The sequence below is a fragment of the Perissodus microlepis genome, chromosome 12 (assembly GCF_051167445.1).
Source record: "Perissodus microlepis isolate ML-2025 ecotype Zambia chromosome 12, ASM5116744v1, whole genome shotgun sequence".
In the NCBI taxonomy this organism is placed as follows: Eukaryota; Metazoa; Chordata; class Actinopteri; order Cichliformes; family Cichlidae; genus Perissodus; species Perissodus microlepis.
The window spans coordinates 16,240,592-16,267,476 of NC_140472.1; the positions used below are offsets into that span (position 1 = coordinate 16,240,592).

The 26,885-nt window shown below is 43.7% G+C and overlaps 1 protein-coding gene across 7 annotated transcripts in view; it reads left to right on the forward strand.

The window, feature by feature from the left end:
• Positions 1 to 26,885, forward strand: part of mef2cb (myocyte enhancer factor 2cb) — a 68,854-nt gene that overhangs the window by 12,761 nt on the left and 29,208 nt on the right. For all 7 annotated transcript variants that reach the window (XM_084946903.1, XM_084946907.1, XM_084946906.1 and 4 more), the window contains one exon: positions 18,176 to 18,420. In XM_084946903.1, coding sequence (XP_084803029.1) covers positions 18,367 to 18,420 — 54 coding nt within the window. In that variant the 5' untranslated portion in view covers positions 18,176 to 18,366. The remainder of the gene's footprint in view (positions 1 to 18,175; positions 18,421 to 26,885) is intronic.

Sequence of the window (26,885 nt, forward strand, 5' to 3'; positions counted from 1 at the left end):
GCTTCTTGCATTCCTGTTTATTGCACATGGCAGGTGTTCTCTAGTTGCTGCATGGGAGGAATAGTCTCCTTTTTTTCTCTTTTTTCTTTCTTTTTTTTCCTCTTTTCATACGTTTTATAGTACCAGTGAAATACGCAGGGCTCAACCTCACCATGTGTTTATTTACTCGTCTTCAGCAGATCTCGCTTTCATTGTCCTAACTGTTGTGCGTGTTAGAAATGTTTATCCAAATGCATCTTTGCCTTAGGAGCACTGTCTGTGTATCTTCTCATAAGAGCTGCAATTACTCATAAAACTTACCACACGCACACACACACACGCACACACACACACACACACAAAAATCAAAAAGTAAATAATGCAGTCCTTGAATGGTTTTTTGGTGGATTGAATGCATATATTTGAATATGTCCTGGTTTTTGCATAATGATGCAAAGTATTCTTCTGTCTCTATCTAGTAATTAGCAGTGACGTTCAGCAACTTTCTCTGTATGCTGTAAGTGGATGGGGGTGTGTGGGGTTTGTTCACTGGGGTGTTAAAGATCACAGAGGAATATATCAGCCTTTGATGTTTAATTGTATTGTAAAACACACTTTAGAATATTTCTGCATAAAGTAGACTTCTGGCTGTGCTGTGCTTTGTGTTTGCTGTTTCTTTTGTGTGTTTGTCTGTCAGTGTGTGCTGTGTGTCTGGGAGGTGTGTGTGTGTGCGTTTTCAACTTTGCGTCTTGTCTCTGTGTATTCGTGCGCTGGAATCTTTGTGCTTTTGTGTGCGTACGTGTTTTTTTTTTTTCCCTTCGTCTGAGTTTTGTGAGGTTGTTGCTGGTGTATATTCAAATGAAAATGCTTGTTTTTCTTTTTCTCCTTTATTCTCACACTGAAGAGGGTAGGATTTGATGTCTGCGATGATGGAGCAGTCTGGAAAACAGTGTCAGTGTGAGGGCTGAAAAGGCAAACTGAGAAGACAGATGCACATGAAAACAGAGAGAGATCCGCACGCAGAGAGAACGCAGATGGAAATTTATTTGAGCAGAGGTTAGTTAAGAGCACGCCGACAAAGTGTTCGGCCTCCGCTCAGGTAACCCTCTGTTAAGATCTCGATGCGTTCGTGATGTCATGTTTAACACAGTGATCTAGATGAACAGGATGTCCTGCCCTTCTTCATCCTGTTTCCTGTTTCCTGCCTGGCCTGTTGGCCATTATTACGGCAGCAGCCTGCTGGGTGGTCTGTGCTCGGCAGTGCTGACCGCACAATCATATCATCAGCTGCAGCCCACCTAAAGAGACACCCAAAACACCTCACCATACTTGAGGCCTGCTGTCTGAAATATTTGGACAGGGAGAGAGAGAGAGAGAGGCCCGGGAGGTGAGAAGGCTGGAGGAGTGCAGGAGCAGGAGTCTGAATGATAAGACAAAGAGAAACATTTAGAGCAGAGTTTGGGTTTCTTTGTCCAAACATGAGATCATTCCAATTAGGTTGAAAGCCTCCAACATCAAGACTTAAATGTTCAAATGAGAGTTAAATGAGAGTTTTCAGGCTTATAAACTGGCACATTAACTTCCCAAGACTTACCCAACTTTCAATCCTGAGATAATTTTTCTTCTTCTTTTCCTGCACAGCGCAGACAGTTTTAGAGGTAACGCAAACATGACATCTGTAATGCTGACTTGAACCGTTACGTGGCGAAACCAGAATTTATCTGACAGATTTTTTAGAAGCCAGTTTGTCAGAGAAGTGTTTCCTGTCTGTTTATGGAAATGTAGCAGCCAAAGGCATTTTCTTTGATTAAACCCTGCTCCTGACCCGTAAATAGTTAGGAGCAACTTCTTACGCCCTAATATTATTTCAGAGAGAGATGCCCCCACCCGCCTTCACCATATTCCTTTGGTGTGGGACGCATTTGGAATCCACCCAATGCCAAGAAAAAAAAAGAAAAAAGGGAAAAAAAAGAAGGTGTAGGGATGGGGAGAGTGAGGAAAAAAAATGTAGAAATGTTTTCCAGTCGCTGTAATTTATCTTTGTCACAACTGCAACATAGCCGAGTCATTGTGCAACAGAGTCCTGTGAGACGCACAGAGGTAGCTCTGTGCCTTGGCTTCACACAAGCTCGCATCCATCTGAAACCCCCTGCTCGCTCGGCTGCCACAATCCGCGCCGCTGCCGCCACCGCTCCCCATCCGCGCTGCCGCTGAGCGTCACACCGCGATCGGATATTTATAACAGATCTTGTGTTCACACCGAATTCAGAGGAATTAGGACTTGAATTCTACCCCGTCAGGCTTTTTATGTGATGTTGCTGTTTTTTTTTTCAATACAACAACGCAACAGTAAATATCCAATAATAGATGGCACGACTGATACGTCTGTCTCTCTTTTTGTGCTCCAAGGAAGAATATCGTAGACTTTTTTCAAATTTTGTGCTTGTTTTTTTTTCACCACAGCTTTAGAAATCTGGACAACCTGTGTAAAATCAGGAGATCCTCTGTGTCGCTGAAAATGCTGTTAACACTTTCTAAGTTGGGGAACAACAAAAAAAAAAGAATCCATGCTCTCAGTGCTCTCCCTTTTCTGCAGAGCACACTGCTTAACCAGCCAGTGTCCTGCCAAAGCCCACACCAGTGTTTCTTTCCACTGTCATCTGTGCCATTCCCACACCAAAGGCCAGCCTATGAAATAATGTGCTACACGGGACTGTTTTGACCAAAGAATTAAGGAGAAAGCGGGACAAAGAAATGCAGAAAAAGCCGAACAATAATAAAAGTGTTTAAACTTTTTCAGCTAATGTGCATCTGAAGTCAAACTTAATAAGACACTATAGCACACAGTAGGAAAGGCCCTGGAGGCGGTGAAGAGTGAAATAGCGTAGACCTCACGCACTCTTTTCTCTCTCTGTCTTTCTCTGTCTTCTTCTTCTTTCAGCCCAGTTCCTTCTGCACTGTGATGTATGGCTTTTTCCTACAGTGGCTCTTCCAAAGTGCAGCTTGTGATGTCATTAATTTTATTCATACTTTATGGATGCTCTGTCTGGAAAAAATGAGAGAAAACGAAGAGGGCCGATGTGAGAAGAGAGGGAAGAAGATAGAGGGAAAGAGAGAGAGAGGCCTGGAGAGGCAAAGTGAGAGAGAGAGAAAGAGAGAGAGATGGGAAGAAGATGGCATTGCGGAAGGAGATTTTCAGTGCAGTTGCATGTATAATGAATGAGGGGGCACTTTGTTTGAAACTCCAGCCCGGCGCTTCACTTCAAGGTTTGCTGGGCAGAGTGAGGCCTTGTGCTCTCACACCAGCCACTCTCTTTATCTTGCCAATAGATGCTTTCACCTGCCACTGTGGTTCGACCCAGTGGAAAAACAAATAACCTTGGTGTGTGTGTGTGTGTGTGTGTGTGTGTGTGCGTGTGTGTATATAAGAACAACAGAGAGAGAGCGAGAGAGCAGTGACAATGGAACAAGGGGTTGGGTGGAAAGGGTGAGGAGCGGGCGAGAGAGGAAAGAGGTGAGTTTGTATAACTGCAATGACAGCCAGACGATACTGAGGAGAATACTGGCACTTTGCCCGCACTTCCTAAATAGTGCTCTCTACAGAAATAGCTCAGCCTTGATATTGACTTTTGTCTGTTGTGTATGTGCGGATGTGCACATCTGTGTATGCTCAATAGCAGGACATATAGTTTCATTGTCAGGTGAAGACCTTTTTCACTTCTTATCTGTTGTTGTTTGTTGGCGGTGTGCGTGGATACTTTTCTGTTCCTCATATTCTGCGCTGGTGCGCGCGCGTGTGCGTTAAAGTGTGCGAGTGAGGGATCTTTATTTGCTTTTATTGTCATGGGCCAAAATGGCCTCTGTTTTATTTTTGGCCCAGCTCCGGACTCGTGGTTTTAAAAATAGCTGAGGAAGTGCGGGGGATACCTGCCGTGGCTCCAGCCTCCCCACAGCAGAGTCCCAGTTCCTCCACGTCACATCCATCCACCGCCGGCCCACTCCAGGCTATGACAGAGCAGCCCCTCTGGGGCCCGTGCAAACAGGATTGGACTCAGAATGAGGGTGTGAGAAAATCAGCCTCTGGAGTAAAGCGCAGAAAGGGCTCGCAGTTTAGTGTGAGAAGTCTTAGCCGACACTGTCAGATTTTGTAACGTACAGATTAGAAACCCTACAAGCTAATTCCCCTTTTTTTTCTTTTCAAATGTAGTCGAGAGTAAAAGATTTTAAGGGGAGTGTGTGAGAACTGGGTTTTTCCACAGTTAGTTCATGTGTGGAAGGGCACGGGCTGGCTTGCTCTCTTATCTGTCATCTGAATGCCGAGTTGTCTTGTTGATTTCATTTCTATGTCTTGCCTATGGGGCCTAACTTTGAGTCTGATCCTCACTCCCCTCTCATTGTACTCTCAATTTCTTGACTGCAGATTTGCGAAGGCAACGAGAGCATTTAATAAATAGGGTTAGCTATAGAAGCAGAACTGGATGTTATTTAGATTTTACCATTTGACATTCATTTATTTTTTTTCAAAGACTCACATTTTCCAGGGTCAAACTCGTTTTTACTGTCTCACTTCTGTGGGTGGATGACTACATTTATTTTTGATTAATTCGGGTATTCTTTACAGGGCATCGTGCTCCTCAAGCCCATATCTAATTGTTTGCTTTTGAAACGGCATTATTATCCCGAGATGCTCTTTCATCTGTAATTCTTTTAAACACGAGTGTCATCACTGCTACACTCTAACCCAAGATATTGTTCACCCTTTAAATGAGTGACACTCTGCATCTTGGCCCCTCATAATAGGGACCCCATAATCATATTATAAGTGGGACAAAAAAAGAGAGAGGGAGAAATCTTTGAAAAGCTCCACTGCCCTTGGTTGACTGTCTCTTTACACAGCGAATGAGAAATCTTTTTTTTCCCCGAATGCGCTTTCACCCCCCACCCCACCCCCCACCCCACCCACCCCTTTCTCTGTGAAGAGAATTGTGCTGCCTGTTATTAATGTGCTTTTGACAGCTTAATTTGATAAGCGGGGTACTTGTTAAAGAAACCTTGGATTGTTCTCACAGCAAGAACGTGTTTTTTTTTTTTTTCCCCTCCCATGTTCTTCAAAATGGTGCCGCACAATCTGTCGATGACCCAGTTCTGAGAGATGGTCGAAAACAAGGAAGAGCAATGCAAAATCCACAGGGAGAAGAACGGAGAGAAGGCGAGAGGGTAGCAGGAGACAGAGAGAGAGAGAGGGAGAAAGGATACTATAACTAAGAAAGGCACTTGTGGGAAGTTAACTCAAATGATTTTCTTTCTTCTCTTCTCCTCTCGCTCTTCCTCCTCCTGCACCGACCAAGCAACCTACCTTCTTGGGCTCCACTTCCCTGTAGCCTAATCAGAAAAGGAACGCTGGGAACGATGACGGGGATTAGCCTCCACTACTCGCCAGTTCCCCTTGGTTAAATACACGTGTAATGAGTTGTTTATTTGGGATAATGCACAGTAGGTGCTGCAGAAGGCCAGAACTGCCCTCGCCTCCCTCCTCCGCCGCTTACGTGCACGCACGCGGGCCCGCAGCAGATAATACATAGATATAGTGAACATATAGCCCAGCCAGTTATGCAGAAATATAGACGCAGCATATGTGGTGTGAACACTGACGTGTCCAGGTATGTGCTCATACATACATTCACACACTCAATCCTCCTACAAACACACCCTCCTACTCAGATTCCCACACACAGCTGTGATGCAGGTCACTCGCTGTGGCAATTTGTACAGAGGGAGAAAAATGGGCAGTTGCAGTTAAAGGGTTCATCTAAGTGTGTGTGTGTATCTGTGTGTGCTTTCTTGTGCATGTTCTCAGGCCTTCATTGGGTCATAAGGCTGGGGGATTTTTCTCAGGGCAGAGAAGGAGTGGAGGGGTGGAGGGTGGGGGGAATTGAATGATATGAGAAAAAAAAAATCAAGGGAAAAACCTTAAGAAGGAAAAAGGGGCATGTCGTGCCCGTTGGTCTGTGCATGCATGTGTCCAGCGCTCTTGAGGGAGTGCACAGCAGAATATGTGTGTATGTACGTGAAGTGGAAAAAGCTGTTGCCTTGCGGAGGGGACGTGCTCTGCTATCATTAGCGGAGGGGGTGAGGGGCAGGGGTAGGGTGGGAGGGGGACATGCGAGGTTATGTGAACGGTGCAGCTGTGCTCACAGCAGAGGGATTTGAGTGCAGGGAGTGGGTGGAGGGGTGGGGGTGGTGGTTTCTCCAGGCGGCCAGGTCCTTCACTGATCCACCAGCTCGCGAAGCCGATGAGAGGAGAAAAATTCAACCAAGAAACAAGCCCAGCGAAGCAAAACACAAACCCGCCTCTGCCCCCTCTGTTCACTGTCCCTCCATCCCACACTCCTCTGCTCCTCCGCTCCGCCACTTTAGCCCATTATTTCCCCAAATAGGAAAAAATAAATAAATAACGACTGATGGTCGATGGCAAGGATAAGAGTGCAAAAGAGAGAAAGAAGAGAGGGGGGAGCAAGTCACGATTTATATAGAATGCCTGTTGTGCTTTTCTGCCATCCGTTTATGCATTTTCATTTCTGATTTTCAATTGAAAAACGAGATAATAATGATGAAGATGATGATGATAAAAAATAATTTATAATTAAATGTTCTCAAGTAACTATACAAGGAATAAAGAATTGTTTTCTGTCTTTTTTTTATTCAGGGGATTTCCCCAACAACTTAACATTCAAATTTGTTTAAAGCTAACTCCACACTTCTCTTCCTTTCCCCGGTGGAAAACGAAAAGACAAAAAACAAAAAAAACTTGAAGCCCACGTAGAGAAAAAGATGGCGACGCAGACGACGACCCAAACTCGCTTGTCAAGATGTGTGATCAGTCGCCGCAGAGAGCGAGACAAGGCAGAGGTGGCTGAAAGACGACAGAACACAGAATGGCATCAGCGCGCGCTGCTAATGCATTCAGCATGCCACCGTATCCAACAACAAGGCAGAATATCACACAGCTCACTTCACAAGACATCCCCACAACAACAACAACAACAGACGCATAAACGCGCGCGCGCGTGCGCTCGCCGAGGCGCAGTCATGCAGCCGCACACAGGCATTCACACATGCATAAATATCGGCGCGCTGCACGTTTTAAAACCAACCATGAGGAACAAGAATTTGAAAGCAAACAAACAAGTCAGAATGTAAGCAACTTGTATGAGACTTTGTGACAGAAAAAGAAGAAAAAAATATAAATGAAAAATGAAATAACAGCTTTCGTTTCATGGGAAGACAAAGAGTTAAAAAGGACAAAAAAAAATTCCTGGCAGAATCTAGCGTAAGTGTGAGCTACGTCAAAGACAATGGTGAGCGCTGAGCTAAAAATAGAGTGTGGTCAAACGGCAGTGGCGCTTTGGCGGGAGTGGTCAGCTCTGTGTGATAGAGCGGCCTTCGCAGTCGGCCACATATTGAGAGCAGAGGCACTCTGCCAAAGCTTGTAGATTCACAGCAGTAATTTAATATTTGTTTGTCTCTATTATTTCATTCTTCCCCTTTCTCCTTGTCCCTCTCTCTCGCTCTTGCTTATGAGGCTTAAGTAACAGTATGCTTTATCAGATTACTGGGTCTGAGGTCTCTTTCAAACCTCACTTTGCCATCTTGATGTTGTGCAGCTGTGCAGACTCTTTAATCACACGCTATCTTTTTTCACTCACCCTCTCCTCCCTTCTCCTAGTCCTCCCTCCTCCCTTAACATATGTTAATTGGCTGCTTTCTGTGACAAATTACGAGCGCTCACTTTGATGAGGTCGGTTTGTGATGGTGCTGGGAGTGGAGTACAGTGGAACAGCCAGACCCTCACCAGTTCCCCCTTAACCACTCCAAAAAGGAGCGCGGCACCCAGCCGATGACTAATGAGAGGCTTGGACTGGGTCTGGCCTGGCTCGAGCCTTGGTGGGGCCACTCCCCTAAACAGAGGCTGATCTGTAGGTACCGTATGCCGCCACACGCCCTCCACACTCCATACAACCTTTTGCCTCATGCACCCCACCGCCACCACCCTTCCCCTGGGAACTGTAACGCTCTGTGAGAGCAGAAGAGTTCAGGCTGTGTGGTGGAAAAGACTTGCGTTACGCAGTTGTGCACGTTACATGTTATATATATGTATGTATTGTTTCTCTTTTCTTTATGAGGCTGGACACATTTTCAGTGCTTTGTTTCGCTTTTGCGTTTACGGCTTTCTTTACGTTCGAGGCTTAAAACAAAAGCCCAGTAGTAGCATAAATTATAGATGCGGCACATACAGCTTGTGTCTCAGGTTTACATTGAGCGGCATGTGTGTGTGTGTGTGTGTGTGTGTGTCTGTGGTGAAAAGGCAGTGCCTGGAAACATTAAACCAGCCATGCTTAAACAAACACTTACAATGGAACAATCTCTGTTTAATGATGCTCAGCATCAACAGGGAAACAATGCTCACCAATAATCAGCACAATCAGCTTGCGGTAACAAAAAGAAAGAAAGAAAGAAAAAAATGACATCATCCAAGTAGTGTGTTCTGTATTCTTTTTTTTTTGTGTGTGTGTTCTTAAGTGTTGTTAGTGGTAGGGTGTAATAATGTGGCTGTCTCCTGCCAGTCTGTCATGCAGTTTCGTGTTCTCGGTCTCTTTTTCTACCTCTGTCTCTCATTCTTACTCACTCTTTTTCTCCCTACTTTATGATCTAGGTTACTTGGTTTCCTAGCAGAGCACAGGGACCGGAGGAAGAGAAAAAGAAAAAAGAAAAACAGAAGGTCGAATCTATGAAGGACATGCTTGTTGAAGTGTGCAACCTTCTACTTCTCTGCAAATTACCCACACACTGTGCATAGAGTCAAAGCGGAGCTGTGGCTCCCATTTCAGCTCCGCAAGGCTGTGACCATGACATGTAACGCTGCTGGGAGCATCGCAGCTACGGGAGAGGTGCCGATGTACCGTCAGCTCCGGCGCTCGTTCGTCGCGGAGGACAAAAATATAATCGTTTTATATAATGGTATCGTTGTGGACTCTAAATTTGCTGATGAAGTGAGAAAAGGAAAAATAGTAAATTCCACAACTTCCTCATAGGTCTGCCTGTCTGTACATGCTGACTTAGTTCCAACAACCTCAAAAAGGGAAATTGTTCTATTTATCTCTTCCCATCAACAAAATGCAAAAGAGATAACAGCCCATAAGCGACTTCTCATTGCCATAGCTACCAAACTGAAGCACACACACACACACACACATATATATTTATATATATATATATGTAGACACAAACAAACTGGGTGACAGTATGAAGTTGGTGAACAAAAACTGCACTTGGCCCCTTGCAGTTGCGTGAGGGTTAGCCATGTTAGCATTAGCCTGAAGGCCTTAATTGAGGCCAGGAGGGAGCATTTAATAATTGCTGTCACAAGATCAAATTTAATTCTCCTCTCTTCACAGCCACCACTGCTGTAGGGTAGAGTGAAACAAATTGTCATCAGAGATTTCTAAATGAACAAAGCTTTTAATTAGGGTGATTAGAATACTGTGGCATAGAGGAAGACTAAAGGGTGGGGGGTGTGATGAAATCATCAGTGGATTGTCTTCACCGTGATGTGTGGCTTTGATACAGTGCGGGGTGAAGAGTTGGGGCACGCGACTGCTATGGGAAGTTGTCTGTATCTTATAAGTCAGCAACTCGTTTCGCCCTAGAAATTATATCCTATTGGAGCAAATTCTTTTATCGCTTTCAATGTGGAGCGAATTAAATCTAGCAGTTCAAGAGCTGTATTTTTTAATTTGTGCTGCAAGAGCTCCTAACCGGCGCTGACATTTTTTCTGTTCAACCAGATCGATACGTTTTGCTAGTATCTAAAAACACACATAAAAAATTATTAATGTAATATTTCCTCAATTAAAAGAGGATGCTCTATTTAAAGCCGTGCCTCTGTGTCTGCTGAGCGGGCACCGCCGCAGACAGGAACAAAGGCCGAACCCAGAATGTTGGCCGGCCGTCTCTCACCTTAATCTTGTTGCATGTTCACAATAAAAGCCTCAGTTAAACAAAGTAAATAAATAATAGGTTGTTTCTATTAAAAGAACTTTTAATTTGAAATGGCTGCATGATGTGTTTAAAATTAAGCTGGCTGCTCTGTGTCGTATACAGTTCAGCTACAGCTGTTGTGTGAGTGTTTTAGGTCCCTTGGTTGATGACCGTCTCCGTGTTGGTAGAGATAAGCGAGTGCCAAGTACTCAACTGTTTTTCTGAGTTTTATCCAGAATGAGTCACTGTCCTCTAACAGACTGATGAAGTAACTTTAACGTAGTCAAGGGAAACGAAGGTTTGTCTCTATAACAAGCCTGCTTCAGACAAAGACCTGTTACATTCTGCGGCTGAGATAAATAAAGGAACTGGGTTAACTTTCAAATCTTTACTGACATGTCCAGCCAAACAGACACTATTTCTTTCTTATGATTGGGGCTAAATTTTCTTCAAAATGTATTCACTATTAGAAATTACTTGTATATATAAACCTCAATCCTAGGAGACAGGGTTGGAGTAAGCATAGCCCCTACAGTAATGAGGCCTTAGCTTCAGTTTGAAACCTCTTGACTCAAAACACACATACACACACTTTCTGCCCTTCTCCCCTCCCCTCCAACTGGAGAACATTGCTAACATCCCGAGACATTGTCATACTCGGCAGAGTACATAATTGGGTGAATATGTCAGTGCTTTGTGTTCTTAGTGACATGACTCCCGGCTGTTCCTGTGGGGGGCTGGGTGTGCTCACTAAAGGGTTTCTACTGCAATTTTGTTACATTTGGCTTATTGTTCATTATGGTTTTGCTTGTATTCTTCTAAATCCAGATAAGCATGTAACTCCTGATCCGTGCACGCAGACCTTGTCCTGTGATGTGACAGTGTGGTCATTTAAGCACGTGTGTGCATTAATTTTCTGTTCCTGTACCTTTGGTGTCAGCAGTTGGTCGCACCTGGGTCCTTCGGTAAACGTGGAAACATGCGAGTTGAGACAGTGGTTAATGCTGACTGAAGGGTGAGAGAGGGGGAGAGAGAGATGAAGAAGAAGTGAAAGAAACTGTGGTGGTGATGATAAAGTGAAACCTAGTGAAGTTATTTGTGTTTAAACATCAGATGTGTGTATCGCCACAATCAGCACCACTTCCATATTCAAAACCATTTTGATACCTCTAATTTCAGCCTCTCACACTGTACACTGATCTGTCGGGTACTTTGTCACCTCTGTTAAGCTAATCGTTCTTTTTTTTTTAAATATATAACTTCTATCTATGCATTATGCTTTAATTCAGCCATTGTCACTTCTTATGCTCGAGCCATGGAAAGACTGAATGTACGAAATGGTGATTCACTCCAGTCTTTCCGGGGCCTCTCCAAAATGTGGCTTGCCTATGCTTCTGCTTTTTCTTCTCTTCTCCTTTTTTCACTGATACCATTTTTTCCAGTTTGGTTCAAGAGTATGTTTGTGGCGAGCCGCGGTCCTCAAAATGTATTTATATATCTCTCATGTTCGTAAGTCACAGTCACAAAAAACAAAAAGCTGCAGAGAATTGAGCCACAACAGCCAGTCCTTCTCCCTGTTGTTGTCGAGCTAGCTTTACCTAGCTTTAGCGTGGGCATGTTTGCTCATCTACCTTTGGCCTAGCAGCTGCTGCTTACAGCCCTTGGCCTCCTTTCAAACAGAGGGGTTGACGCATCGTGTCAAATCATTTTGTCCTTGGGGCAGGCAGCATTAGGTTATGGAAAGATGGCTCTCACCTGTCTCCATACTGGCTCTGACGGATGGCTACCTATCTGCGTTGCAGCTCTGATGGCCCAAGGCCTGCATTTCCTGGTGCTGAGTGAGACGTACAGCTGCCCAAACGAAGGGCAGACCTCTGTACACTGTCGCCTCCATTTCTATTCACTCATCATATCAATGTGATACTTTAAAATTTTAGAAAAATGCAAAAGTGATTATATAGACACATTACTTGTGGGAGCGTCCGTAAACGCTTTCACAATTAAACGTAAATTAAATGTCTGTAAGCTTTCTTGTAGTTTACACGAAAAACAGACACATCATCATTTATGCATTAGTCCTCCAATTCACATTTACTCTCTAAATTATTTTATAATCCTAATGCCTTAATTTAATTTGAAAATGTTTGGTAAAGTTTGCTGCTGTGATGAAAGCCACAGCAAAGTAAACAGAGAATGAATAAAGAAGAAGAATGACGTTCACGGCATCAAGGTACTTTTCTTCATGGGGATATTTTGACACTCCCCTCACAGGTATGCATTTACCACAAAAGATGCTCAGATGTGTTCAAAAGTAAAAAAATAAATAAAAGTTTAGGGGGGTGTGCAACCAAGAACAACTAAAAATGCACTCATAACAAACCTGACAAATTCTTTTGTTCAAAAATGTTGAAACCAGTGAGTGTTTTCGTCTGATGCGTCACAGAAAGGTTATGATTTCAACATTTATCTTTTTGCCTTTTGCTTTGATTCATGAGTTCCTGCATAACCCCCCACCCTACCCCGCCCCCACACGCCTTCAAGATATGTCATAGCCTTACAAAACCAAGAGACACGTTTTGAGGAACTAGAAGTAACTGAGGCCTGAAGTATTTCGTATTGAGAAAAACATGTTCATTTGTCCTCATTGTCGACCTCTGGAAATGAGAGGGGAGCGTAGCAGTTGAGTTTTGAACCCTAATTCTTACCCTGCGATTTGGGGAAGGAAAGACCTTCAGCACCTTTGATTGTCTATGTCTGCTGATGTCACATCCTTCCCCCTCCCCGCGTATCTGTTTACTTCCCGTCTTTCCGTCGTTCAAGACCAGGCAGTGCTGCTGTTGTAAAAATCAGTTTGAAGTTTGAAATTCAGGTATGAAGTTTTAAGTTAAAGCAGGGTTGGTAAGGAATTGAGACCTTGAGGACTTATTAAAATATATTTATAAATATTTATTTACTTTGTTCTATAATGTCTCTCACACTATAAGTTGCTGGGAGAGTGTCTAAAACTTGTGCCAATCAGAGACTACTGGCTCACTTTGCTCCTCATCAATAGACGGGTGTCTCAGTTCTAAGGCACCTAGAGATTGAAAATAGAATACATGAGAAAGCGTCCCTGTCTCGGTAATGATACAACTAAACCATGATCTAATAGAGAGAGACAGGTGAAGACATATCCTCCAACACACATATACGTGCACACTTACACAGCAGCCTCTCAGTTTCAAGTTTAGCTCGAATGCTCACTGGGAAAAAAAAGAAGAAAAAAAAAAAAGGAATGAACACATTATAAGATGATCCACCGCTATCACTCTAATCCCCAGATGTACATGTTGCTAATCTCTTTAGCTGCTAACATGTTAAATTAGCCCTAATATCTGCTGAGATTCAAAACCATAGAGGCCCACCTACGTGTGGGCTACCGCCCAGGTTTAGGTCACTCGCCTCCCCCTTCACTCAAAAAAAGATACAGACTCTGGAGGGAGGGAGGGGGGGTGGCAGTGATAGCCATTCGTCACCCTGCCTATCTTGCTCTGACAGATGGGGAGTGTGGCGTGCCACATAGAGGAGTCACTGCCTGTAATGACATTAGAGGCACAATGAGACCTGATACACATTTTTTTTCCATCCTGCCTAGCCATCAACTTGCTCCTTTGCTTGATTCTTCCCCGCCTCTCATTTCTGCTGCTGTTATGCCTTCTTCTCGCCTTACAGAAGATAAAGTGTTGTCTGCTGCTATTTCCAAATCAAAAGTACAAATGCACAAAGTGCACATTTAACATGCAAACATGCACATAGCTGCAGCAAAAACACAAGAAAGAAACCTCCGAAAAATCTACACTGAAAAAATGAAAAACAGTTTCTGAGCCAAAGAGTTTCCTACATAACAGAAAAACTCGCGTACAAATCGAGCACTGCGAGTGTGTACTACTGACGTTGAGATTGTTTTGTGTAAAATGGTATTAAAACATTTTTTTTCTATCCTCGTCTTCCAGGAAATGGGAGTTTATTTAAAAATGAGAGCGTTTATTTAAATGTACCATACACCTCCTAAAAGGTTTACTTACTGCAGTGTAAGATGTTATTTCAAATTCTCACAACCACATTTCCCATGAGGGACGGAGGACACTGGCATTGCACTTGTGCACACAGTTCATTTACAGTTGCCCCAGTTTTGTTTTTACGTTTCCCACAGAAATTCTCTGAATGCAGAAATAATCTCAACAGATGGTTGTGCACAACTTTAGTTCTTGGAAGTGGATCGTGTGTTCATTTCTCCTTATTTATTGCCACGTCCATCCACCTCATTCACAGAAAAAGGGGGGAAAAAAAACACAAACTGAAACTGTCTTTCAAAATGATGAATTAGCCCTGAGCATGAGTTAAAGTAAAGTTCCTGTTTTTTGTTGCCCCCTGATTCAAAGAAGTCAGTGTATGTCCTCAATAACAAAGCCACATTAACAAGCACCCTACAGACGTCTATTAGAATGTGAAAAAGTGCCATGTGCTGTATATTAGTTTTTAGTGACTAAACACTTGGGAGAGGCGACCTAGAATCAAGCCTTGTGGTGCACTGAGTGTATATGTTCTCATTGTCCTCTCAGCTACACTTCTGAGACACAGAGAGAAAATGCTCATTAGATCTATGTGCTGAATTGCTCCTCTCTCTCCATCTCTCCCATCCTCCCCCAACCTTCATATCTCCCTCTCTGGCTCTCTCCCTCTCTCTCTCTCTCTCCATCCGTCTGCTTAACAGATGGGAGGGTCGTGGGCACAGCTCTTCCCCTCCCCCTGGAGAGGCCTGGTGCCTGTTCAAAAGATCCCTCTTTATGCTTCTCTCCATTTCTCTGTTTTTCTCCCAGCGCTCTTCTTCTCTTTTTATTGTCACCTTTAAAGCTCGAAGATACGATAAAACCGGCAGAGGCATAACCGTCGTCCTTCAGCACGCTCGATGCCGGCGTGCCCTCTGACCTTAGCATTTGCCCACCCCGGCCTCCTTCCAGTTACCACACATTAGTGTGAATACAGGCATACCGCTAGTCAACAAGTCTACAGAGTATAACGGAGCTCTTTTGTTTATTCTTCATCTCCCACAGATTCATTCCCTCCTTGCCTGCTTCGGGATTAGTAAATTGGCTTAATGTGCAAGTTTGCTAGGTTGGTTTTTTTTTCTGCTGTCTTGCACCACGTGTCTTCATTTTTTTGTTTTGTTTCTTTCTCATCCGCTTTGCCCTGTCAAGGTCAGATGTCAGTGTCGCTGCCTTGCAAGACATTCCTGCCAAGGACAACTGTGCTGTGCCACTTGACCACGTTCACTAAGCAGTGCTTATTTCCTGCTTTCCCCTCCACTTCACTGTCTTGGCGTCACGAGGCTAAATTGGATTTAGTGATTCACTGCTAATCTGTTAAGTTAACCGATGATCTCTACGGCGCTGGGGAAGGGAACGCAATGGGGAAGTGGGCACTTGTTCTTTTTTTTGTTTTGTTTTTTGTTTTTTTTACCCAGGAGCTGCCTGGCACCCATAAGGGACGGGGGTGGGTGTGAGGAAAAGTGAGGGGTGGTGGCAGGAGTGGGGAGGGAAAGTGGGGGGGGGGGGCAACTTGAGTTGTTGTTGTTGTTGTGTAGGAGGAGGTAAAGGAAGCAGGAAAAAGATGGGATGGGGAAGGAGGCTGGGTGAAGTTAAGAGGCACCAACATGGGGGTAAGCAGCAGCAGAGCTTCACCTCAGGGAGCGTTGGCTGGTACTCAGAGCCAAAAGCGGGGATTAAATGTTCAGGACACGGGCTTAATCTTAGTGTTAATGTTACGTAAGGCCTAAGGTGTTGCCCCAGCGGGTGTTGACATTGAGAGGTTCAACTCTACTCAGCGTGCTGTGGGAGGAACACGGAGGAGGTGCAGGCCAGGAGGCAGGGATCATGAAGGTAACGCCTCCTTGTTTGGAGCGATGCCCGGGCTGGGTAGTGTTGAGTACAAAGACTGGGAGGGGATGATGCTGTCAGCCTGTGATTGAGGTACGCTGGCTTGATTGATATCCTTGTCTGGCTGTCTTGTGCCAAGCGCCTTAGTGTTGGCTTGTAATCCTAGTTTGTCTGACAACATCCTTTTTTGTTTTCTTCCACAGGGCAGCTCTTTGTGTGTCTGTCTACGGATGGGTGTGTTTGCACAGAGCAATGCTAAAATGTTTTGGATAGCCTCTTCAGAGCTGCCACAGAGTTATTTTAGATCTTGTTATTATTATGATGGTGCAGTCCGGCTGTTGTCCTAACTGCCAAATGACGCATTTATGTTCGTATCTCAGTTCTTCCATGAGTGGGTGTATTCCAAACCATCATCTCAGGAAGTTTTTTGTCATGCATTTCATTATTGTTGAGACTGTATTGTCTCACTTTTTTCAGTTTTTGTGTGATGGACATTTTTGGCAGGCAATCTTATAAAATCCATAAAAATCAATGCAATGCTGTTTCTTTAATACAATGTAATATACTTACTAAATCCGTGTTTCGCATACATACACTGAGAAGGCCTTAATTATAATGCAGGATTCTAAATTTTGAGTCGTGAATAAAGCACAGAGCCTGCATTTCATGCTGCAAATGGAAAAGATAGCTACAGCCTTGCTTGCGCTACAGGCCTTGGTCTGTCATTAAGAGCCACTGCATCCCTGGATGTCTCTATTATGAGTTTTCATTATCAATGTCCTACTCTCTAGCACAAAAAGGTCAAGTGCATAGCAATGTGCTGCATTCACCTGAGGGGTTCATATCTTTCTTGTGCTTCCTCATGCATGTTACTCAATAAATACATGGATTCAGGTTAGCAGGAGGTAAAAAAAAAAAAAAAGGAAAGGAAGTGCATTACAATGTGCAGGTATGTGTGCAGGAGTGCGCAAAGGAGAGAATATGAGAGAGTGAGGAAAAGAGCAAGGGTGTTTGAGAAAAAGGAGAGAGAGAGAGAATGATAGAGAAAGAGACTGAGACTGACATGTCTTTTGGTGAAGCGGTGTCGTCTTCCACATCAATGTCTGATGCTTGTGCTGCCAGGTGCCGGAAATCTGGTTCAGAAAGGAGAGAAGAGAGAAGAAGGGGAAAGTAGAGAAAAAAAGGCAGGGTAGATGGAGGATTTTTTTTTTTTTTTTCATGTGACGGCGTTGACAGCTCCCCTGCATTGCACTGAGCTTAAATAATGGGATGCTCATTTGCATAACGAGGGACGTTATCACCTCTACTGTCAAAAGAAAACACAACAACAGTTCTTCTGCTCCTCCCTGAGATAGATTGGGTTGGCCTACTTTAGCACTCTGGAGAGATGCACTGGAGCTCTGGCTTAGCCAAGCTCACACAAGAGCACACAGTTATGCGCACGCACACACACAGATGTACATGCACACGTGTACACACACACGCAGTCACTCAGTCATGCAAACTTTTCGGAGCGCAACTCTGCTCTTCCGCCCATTCAGTCCAGCGCTTCAGCTGCTGGCCTGCACCTCTGGAACACAGGTACACACACATTAAACTGTGCACGCGTTTATTGGCTACTCAGATATCTTCTGGACATGCAAGGTTTTTTTTCTCCAAGAAACCATCGTGTATCAAACTGTTAAGTTGCCACATTTTACTTATTTTTACAAAGGCTTTGTTTTACCAGAACATGGCAGCACTCTTAGGTCCTCGTTTTTTACATCTGTATACTATCCTAGCATATCGCATCTGCCATTTTGGAGATGAGCTGCAGATAGAGTAGAAAAAAGTTGCGGCTGGCAGCTCCACTGTCAATACAGTGCAGTTTCATGGGAAGAAACAAAATGTATTTCTCAGTGTGGAGGTAATGTTACAGTGTTGGTGATTAGAGCGTTTAAGTTAGCGGCACTTCCAAAACACTGTCAAACTCTCTGTGAACGAGGCGAGATCCTGACAGTGCTGTCTCCTCTCATAGTCGGTGCCTAGGAAGAAAAAAAAATGCAAAAACTGATTTGCATGATATCGACAGTGAAAAACACAGCGGTTCTCACAACATTGTTGACAGATTCTTTGTCTTTCTTCACCCTCCCTTGTGGCTGCCACGATGCCACTTTTATTATTTTTTTTTCCCTCTCAGTATTTTGCCATATTTCATTTCATTTAATGCTTATTCTCCCCGACCCCTCCCTTCTGTCTTGCAGGTACAGATGCTGGAATCTTTGAGTTGATTGAAACAAATAGAAAGCAGGAAAAAAAAAAAGAAGAAAAGACAAAGCAAAGGAAGAGCGGAAACGTGAAGAGAAACGGGAGAGAGAGAAGAGAAGAAGAAAGAGAAGAGAGAAGAAAGCTTGAAGTTCTTTAGAAAGAGGAGAGAAAGAAAGAGACGGGGACGATGGGGAGGAAAAAGATTCAGATCACGCGGATTATGGATGAACGCAACAGACAGGTAAGTCCCGGGGGGATGGGAGGATGGATGAGTATGAGGATGGGGGAGAAAAGGGTGGAGGAGGGAGGAAGGAGAAACACCCTACACCCCATATAGCTCTTAACAATGAAGGCTTCTGGGAGTCTGGGCAATATGCGAGCTGGGAGACAGAGCAGTCCTTGCAGGGAAAGTACAGATATTGCTTTTGGTGGAGGAGTTCCATCGGCTTAGAATAGCAATGTTTGTTTCCCTTCAATCTAACAATCCAGTGTGAGGACACGAGGAGTGTACAGTGTTTCCTAAAATGGATTTTGCTTTAAAACTGTTGGGATTTTTAAAGCACATTCTGCATATCACAGAGAAGTCTGAGGGGTGCAGCCTACGCTCAACTGAAGCACCCTTCACACACCCAAGCCCTCACACCATGCCACCCTGTTTAGCTCCCTGCCAGTGGAATATTACCGGGCAGAGGGTGGTACCACCAGTGAGGCAGGGTGGAGGAAAATATAAACAAACAACCAAACAGAGGGTTTGGGATGGTCTGAAATGACACACTGGGACGCAAACACTGAAATGCTATTTTTCTCGAGCTAAATCAGTAACAGTGGAAGTGCTGTAGCTTTCCTCTGCTTAGAATAATACACATTAATTTAAAACAAAATGTCAACAACCAATGTTAAGAGTCAAAGAATCCTCTTAACGACAGCTGGCATCACTTGAGACTTGGGATAATAAATTGTGGACACTACTGTCTCAGGCAGGAGACAGAGCTCTCTCACTGCCCTTGAGGCCCACAATCGATCACTTCCTGTGGCATAGCTGACCACTGACACTTTGTCAGCTTCCTGGCAGCCCAATTGGATCCATACGTTGCTAATGTGCCCCCCGGATCACAGGTCAAACACACACACACACCAGCACACACACAGTTCTGAACACAATCTGTTTCAATGCTGCTTGAGACTTCTACACCGCGTGACATTCTTAATAATATTTCTGAGCCATTTCACAATGTGCTTTTATCAAACACAGTCATATGTGGCCAGAGCAAAGGCTCTGTGAATTGATTGGAGTGTGCCGGGGGAGTAATTGAAGTAGATGTTGGCCCTTGTCGTGACTAAGCTCAAGTGTGTTTGCAAGAAACAAGAAGATAATAGGAAGTGTGTAAGAAAGTTTGCGTGTTGGACTCGAAGAAGGTCACATCAGAAATGTTGTTTCTCAGAATCACAGATGCAGCATAAAAAGAAAGAGTGTAACCAAGAGTCATGTATAGAGACAGTTTTTGAAAAGTATGGAGGATGTGAGATGGTATATCTTTGTTTGTTATTGAGAGAGCCAGACGGACAGACAGGCAGAGAAACAAAGAAAGAGCAAGGAAGAGGTCACAGAGTTTTAGATGAGGACTAAAACTATCGTGTTTCAGCAGCACCCACACTTCCTCCTTGCTGTTATCTCAGCCCTCCTCTCTTATCCCACCTAAGAATGGGCCCGGGCTCTTCGACTCCTGAGGAAAAGGAGAGAAAGAGGGAGACAGGAAGGACACCTGAGGGAAATCGATGCCTGAGATATCCGGGCTTCACTTACAGGGAGAGAAGAAGGAGGCAGGAGAAGAGACTGAGGAGAGAGAAAGGGTTCATTGGGAAAAGAAAATCAATATATCGCAGGATTTTGTTGTTTTGATCCTTAAAACCATAGAGTGCTCGTTGATATTATGTACTCGTTGTTGCTTTTAAGCGATTTTGATTCGTCCTGATATTATATCATCGAGTCATGTGGAAAGCACCACATGTTCTGTGGAGCATAATGTCATAAAACCTACAGCCTAAAATAAAAATGACATCACCGTGTTTTGAAGAGGCGGATATCACAAGACAGGGACAGAGACAGACACAGAAACTTAAATTTTCTTTTTTAAAGAAAAAAAACCAGAAGCTTAAGCTTTACATATTTTCACTTCCTTTTTGAGGAAATGTCCCAGAGCCTGAGCCAAATAAACACCAGAGGACTTTTTGCAGTGTTGCTTTTGACCTCACATTCTTCACATACTTTCAGTGTTTTACGTGTTTCTGAAAGCCCTTCTACAGCCTTAGCAGGTTACGATCTTCTTTGAATATTGTTATAAAATAAAATATATTGTTATTTTCCATAATATTCATTTCCAAAAGTTTTGGGAGTTGCATAAAAAACAAAACAGGATATGGCGCAATTCCTGCATTGTCCTTCAATACAATATATAGAGAGACTGTAACATTTCCTTGGTTATGACACTCTTTCTAACGCAGCCCTCTTTGGAGTGGCACCACTCTGTGTAGCTGTCAACGCTACCTTTCCACCTACAGGGCTTTAGTGCCTCCTCACCCCTGCCCTCCATGCAGCTGCACCATCATATTGGGCACAGGGCCTGGCTCTCTCTGGGCGGCCACTTTGGGCTGCCACCTCCAGGCCCCGAAACACTTCCCAAGAGCAGTGGCAGAGGGGCCAGGCCTCCCTGGCGTTGACTGGCTGCCCGGAGTGCTGGACAGTGGGTAGCAGTGTGTGAGCCCTGGCTCCAAGCCGCCCGACCACTCAGACCCTCTCCTAGCCTCGGGCACATGAAAGAACCCCCTGTGTCATAAACTCATGGGCTGTTCACAAAGAGCAGACTCTTGAGCCAGCTTGCAAACGCACACAGATGGGCAGGCGCACACAAGTTAAACGTACAGGTGTGCGCACGCGCCCGCACGCGTCGATACCGTGGGCGTAGACCGATCGTAGCACACACCTTAGACGGTTCATTTGGAGCCTTTGTTAACGCAGCAGTGACAAACGCATATGTGTATGCACATGTACACATCTAAAAACACATCTATCTCTCTGGAGCCCGTGTTGTGCATCGACTAATTTGCTGCAATTGGCTCTAATTAGTGTTACCTCTCCAGCCAGTCTGCTCAGTGGGCTTAATTTAGGATGACTTGTTTGTGTGAATCATTGTGTTTGTGTGTGTGCGTCTTTGTGTCGGACATATGGGTTTCATGGGGGAAGGGACCCGAGGCCAAAGGTTAAACATGTATCAGGTCATCAGTGACAGGAAGTAAAACATGAGGATCTCCCAACTCCCCCAAACAACAGCCATACCAGCACACACTCGGCCAAAAGAAGCTTTAAAAATGCTGTGACTTTGTTTTTTGGTGTGTTTTAAAAAAAATTTTCTCTCTGGTGAAGAGAGCCACGTTAACTGCACCGCTGTCGCTGTAGTAAGAGGGTCTTTTTGTTTCTACGACAAAGCGTTCTTCCCTCCAATCAACAGTACCGGGGTGAGAAAATGTGCGAGTGACATTAACAGCAGGAAAATAATGAGGCCCACAGGGTAGCTCCTCACCCCTGCACCCCTCCTCTAATTCCCTGTTTCCCACCTTTTACCATCTCGTTCATTTACCACACCGAGTGGCACTCCTTTCTATTGTATGTTCAGCTAACCTGTGGGCTCGCTAAGCTCTCACCTTCACTTTGTTTCCCCCATTTTTTCCGCTCTTTTTTTTTTTTGTCTCATCCGCCAGTTCGTCACTTCACTCTAACCACTCTCCCCACTACAAAGCATCAATGTTATAGCTTTCAATAGTTCCTTTCCTTTGTGTGCGCTGGAATTCATCCCTTTTTGATCTATTAAAAGAAATCTGTGTATTAATGAAAGCATATTTTGCTGGATAAGTAAAAAAAATTAAAAATAGAGGGCATACCATAAAAAGTTTGTTGCTAATGACACCAGCCTTTTTATTTGGCCTTGGTTTTATTCATTTTTTTTTTCATCTATAACTTTCAGATGAGCTCGTAATCTGCAGATCATTTGCACTCTCACCAAAATGTTCTCATGTATTAATAAAAAAAAATAAAAAATGGGGTAATGTGGTTTTCTTCCGAACTGATTACCGGAACAATCAGACACACATGTAGATAAAGTGAAATGAGTTTAAACCAATTAGTTCCTTGTTTTTACTTATTTTCCTATTGCGAAAATCTGCTAAAAGTAAAAATAGCATCCCTTGCATAAAGTATACAGCCTCGGCCTCAGTGCCACACTGACAGTTTATACCCTTCAAATGGATGACAGCAAAGTTATTTTTGTCTTTCTGACCACTAACTTGGGCCTTGCAAATGTGACATCCCCTTTTTTTAGTCAGCGGGTATATCCTTTTCCAGTTGCGGTTTTTCAGCATAAACAAGAACATGCTGAGATGTAATTACTTGCTCGGCTAAGAAAAACAATCTAAACTGGCGTGGACTTGAAGACATCTATGGTTGTACCTGCCATTATTAAGCTATCACCATTAACTTTCACACGCAATTTTTTAACTAACGTGGGATTAAGATACAAAACGTTTGGACCACACTCTCTCCTGCTCTTCAGTGTACAGTGCACCCTGTGATAGGATGACGAGTGGGGTTTTTGAGGAGAGAGAAGAGCACGGCATATATTAGAGGTGGGACAAAGCCTCTTTTGTCGTAATGCCTCTCTTAACAGCGTCTTGGCTGTGAGGCAAAGTTCAAGCCAAGGTCTTCGGCTCCTCTTATTCCTTTTGCGTAAGCTCGTGTCTTCCTGCTCGGCCCCTGACAATGGGATAAGTGTTTGTTTCAAGTCAAATCTCGCTGCTCCATAGGTGACTGACATCTATGTGTGTGTGTGTGCATGTGTGTGTCTTCACATGGCCATGTTTGGTTTGCTAACCAGCAGTTTTTTGGTGCCTGTCTCCCCACTCCTCCTCTTCCTTCGCCTCCTCCTCCCCCAGGGAAGCAGGCAGGAGGTGGGAAGCAGAAGCGAAGCCATTGTGAAGGGGAAGCCACTGGCCTCTTCCTGTTATGAGAGGAAATGCATACAAATGTGCTTCCTGTGCGTCCGCCCCCTCTTTTCTCCTCCGTCTTTCCCCTCGTCTTTCTCTCACCCATGTGGCAGAGATTCAGCCTCTCTCCCCTCCTTTCTCTGTGTCCCTCTGCTTTTCCTGGGTGTTTCTCTCCATGTGCGCCAGATCAAATGCAGCAAGCGGAGAAGAAATTATTAAATTTTTATACAGTAGTTTGAATTACATTTTTTTTTGTTTTTTTTCACCAGTCATTTTCTGGTGATAGCACACCAACTCACAAGCTGACAGAAATAAAGAAAGAAAAACAAAAACAAATTAACTCAAATTTGTTCAATAAAAATTTACAAAAGAGAGACTTTAACAGGGCAGCTAATGGTAACGCAGCTGAGTGGTTGCTGGGTTGTCTGTTTGTGTGTGTGCATTAGTCTAAAGCTCTCCTGGGATGGGGTTTGTGGAGGAGGATAGGGGTGAGTGAATAAGATGTGTGTTGCAGCGAGTGTACAGTTTACGAATAGTTTAGTTCATGTAAATAAATGCCCAGAGTAGTACTTAATAATTGTTTGTAGATGCTGTGGAAGTGTGGGGATGATTTAGTGTCCTTCACAGGGTCTTTTGAAGGTAGTCGTTGCCAAGATCTCTTCTATAACTGAGTAATCTCTTAGGAGCTTAAGCTTGTTGAAGTAACATTTGGACTTTCTGATACTTGCGAGGTTCCCCTGCACATGCATTCATTCAACCTTTGCAAGGTTCAGGCCAAACTTCCTAATTCTGTCTTTTTTTTTTATTGAAGAATGAAAATCAGAAAGCATAACGTTGAGACATCACTGAGATTTGAGTTCTGATAAACTCGTTTTTTGCATATTTTATGGGAAGAATTTATGTGTCAGGGTTAGAATTTAAATATGGTTAGACGAGCATGCCAAGACATCTGTAAAGTAATGTGTCCCATTCCAATAAGTTTAGGTCTTTACCTTTAACGATGACCAAAAATAGTCAACGCATTTTTCCTGCGTACTTGTATGTGTGCTTTTATGTGTGTGAAGATAGGTTTCACACTCTTGTTACCAATATACTGTGAAAAGACACAGTTGGGTTCACACTCACACACTCGCACTGTTCCCTTTTACCAGCATGCACGGCACTGTAATGTCATTCTCTCTGTTATTAACATAGTGATGTGACTAACAGCACCCACTGACCAAGGAAACAAAGATTACACCCACACTGACATATGGGTGGTTTACAAAATGTTTTGTGTTTTAACAACAAAGACAGAGGACTCATTCAGTAAAAGAAATGTATCAGATTTCAGATTCATCCATTTGCATGTATAGCAAATGTAAATGTTTATGTTTTTTTGAAAGTGATGATTTGTTCAGTCCCTACAAACTTAGAAATAGTAACACAAGGTAAGGTACATTAGTGTTTGGGTTACAAATTAAGCTTATTGTCCTGATCCTTATGAATATAGCATGTAAGTGTTTAAATATTGCAAAACTTCATCTTTTTTATCAAGTTTCTTCAAAAGACTGTAGACCAACGACACCTCACATGGATTTAGTTTTAAGAACTTGGAAAACAGGTTCATAGTACCTGTTAACCGCTTCTGTTTGGGCCTAGTGAGATGTTTTAAGCCTGCACAGAAAAGACTGGAGGTGACATAAGCAAATTGGACGTTGATGGGCTAAAAGTATTGCAAGATGACATCATATGATGCCAGGAAGTCACAACAGAGTTATCTTGAAAAGTCAACTATTGAGCTTCAAAACCTGCATTGATGCGGTGCAAATCAGCATGTCCTCCATGCCTTGTAAGATCTTTGCGGACTTTAAGCATTCACTCTGTTTACTTGCGTGCATTTCTCTTATATTCGTGGATGTATGCACACAGCGTAGTAGTATGTGTTTTAGAGGTAGCATGTTGTACGTGTCAGGTTGAGATAAGGCGCGGGGGGGTGTGATGTGATATTTATGTAGGTGTTATAGTTTGGTCAGTTAAAACTTTTCATAATCGCACCCATTCTCTTCCCTGTGGTGCTGTTGAAGCCAGACTATGTGTAAATTATAATATGTGCGAAATGCTTCTGCACGTAGTTCCTCATTTAAAGCATGAGGCTAAAGACAACTTTGATTGAATTCCGCTCTTTGTTTTCTGCATTTTGAGCTGAGAAGCCGAGAATGCGTGTCTCTGAAAAGTACATTGAAGCATTTGTATGCGTGCGGTGAAGCTCGCGGCAGTCCTCACCTTTGAGACCGGCTGATCTGGACCTCTGAGACCCACGCCCTTTCCAACTGTGCGTCCCATGTGCACACTTTTTTTTTTTTTTTGAAACATTAATGGCCCCAGCAGAGCGAGTGACTGAGTGAGTGGCTGATAACGGAGCTTGGCCGCCAGCTAGCTGTGTCCTGCGTCTGCCCCCGGTGCCCCATGCATCAAAACACCAAGGGAAGACAACACTCTGCTTGTCCTGTCCCTGAAAAGCACGCCTTGACCTTATGTTCTGCAGTCCTGTCATCTTATTTACCTGCACAACTTGTACTTCAGCCTCACTCTTGTAGGGCTTGCAGACCCTCTTTTGGGGTGCTCACTTTTCAGTTGTGAATAAGGAGCGCAGAGTGATTTGAATATGACAATTAATCCTATTGTCACAAGATGCCATTTGATCTTAGACTATAAAAGTGAGGCTTGTTTTTTTGTTTTTTTTTTGTCACTTTTCAGCATGCCTGTATAAATGTCAGCATGGTATTTAGAGCCCAGGGGAGCGTTTTTCTACACATTTCGTCAGTGAGTCACACGTGTGTGTACCGAGGTATAGAACCTGACACAGTGCTTTGTAAGGAGGTAGCACGCCGCATGTCCGTGTCTTTGGTTTCAGCCTCTGTTGTCTGACAAGATAGTTTGGCATGAGGCGGTGACATCAGTGGAAAACTTTAAGATGGGGTGGGGTGAGGTAATGGGGTGGCAGCGAGAGGGTCCAGGATAAGACGGTCCAGTCCTGGTAGAAAGGTAGAGCAAGAGAAAGTCAGGGTGGAGGTTAGGGATGGTTTGATGTTCCGTTCCCCTGGTGCATCCTGGGAGATATTGTTTCAAGAAATTCAAAACTATCTATCAATATCTATTCAAGCCTATCTCCTCTTTCAGTTGTAAAAAGAAAATGTGAAGGGCAAGGCATGATAGGTAAATGCCAAAAAAATCTATTCAGGATCTATCACAAGCAAGGCTTTCTTTATAAGGGCCTTATAACTGTATTCGGAGCTTGTATTTGTTCTGCATTCATCTGGTATCTTTGGCCCACTTAAGTGCTAGAGGAGAATGGGCAAAAATGCAGTTAATCAACAAACTGAGATTGTTAGTTACCAGCTGGGCTCATTTTTGGCAGAATTTCCTCTTTATTAAAACAAAAAAAAAAAAAAATATTTTGTCAGTACAAGTCTCCAATGTAAATAATACACACAGTCACAGAGGAACACAAGAGACAGTTCTATTAAAAAAATGGGGAGGAAAAAAACATGCTGCTGTGTTAAGAGAGGCAAGCTGGCAGTGGAGCATTTTCTCTTTTTTTCCCATTCAACTAAAGAGTGCGCACACATGGCTTGGAAAAGAAACCAGGTGCAGCTCACTGGCATTAACTCACTTTCACTGTTCTAGTTT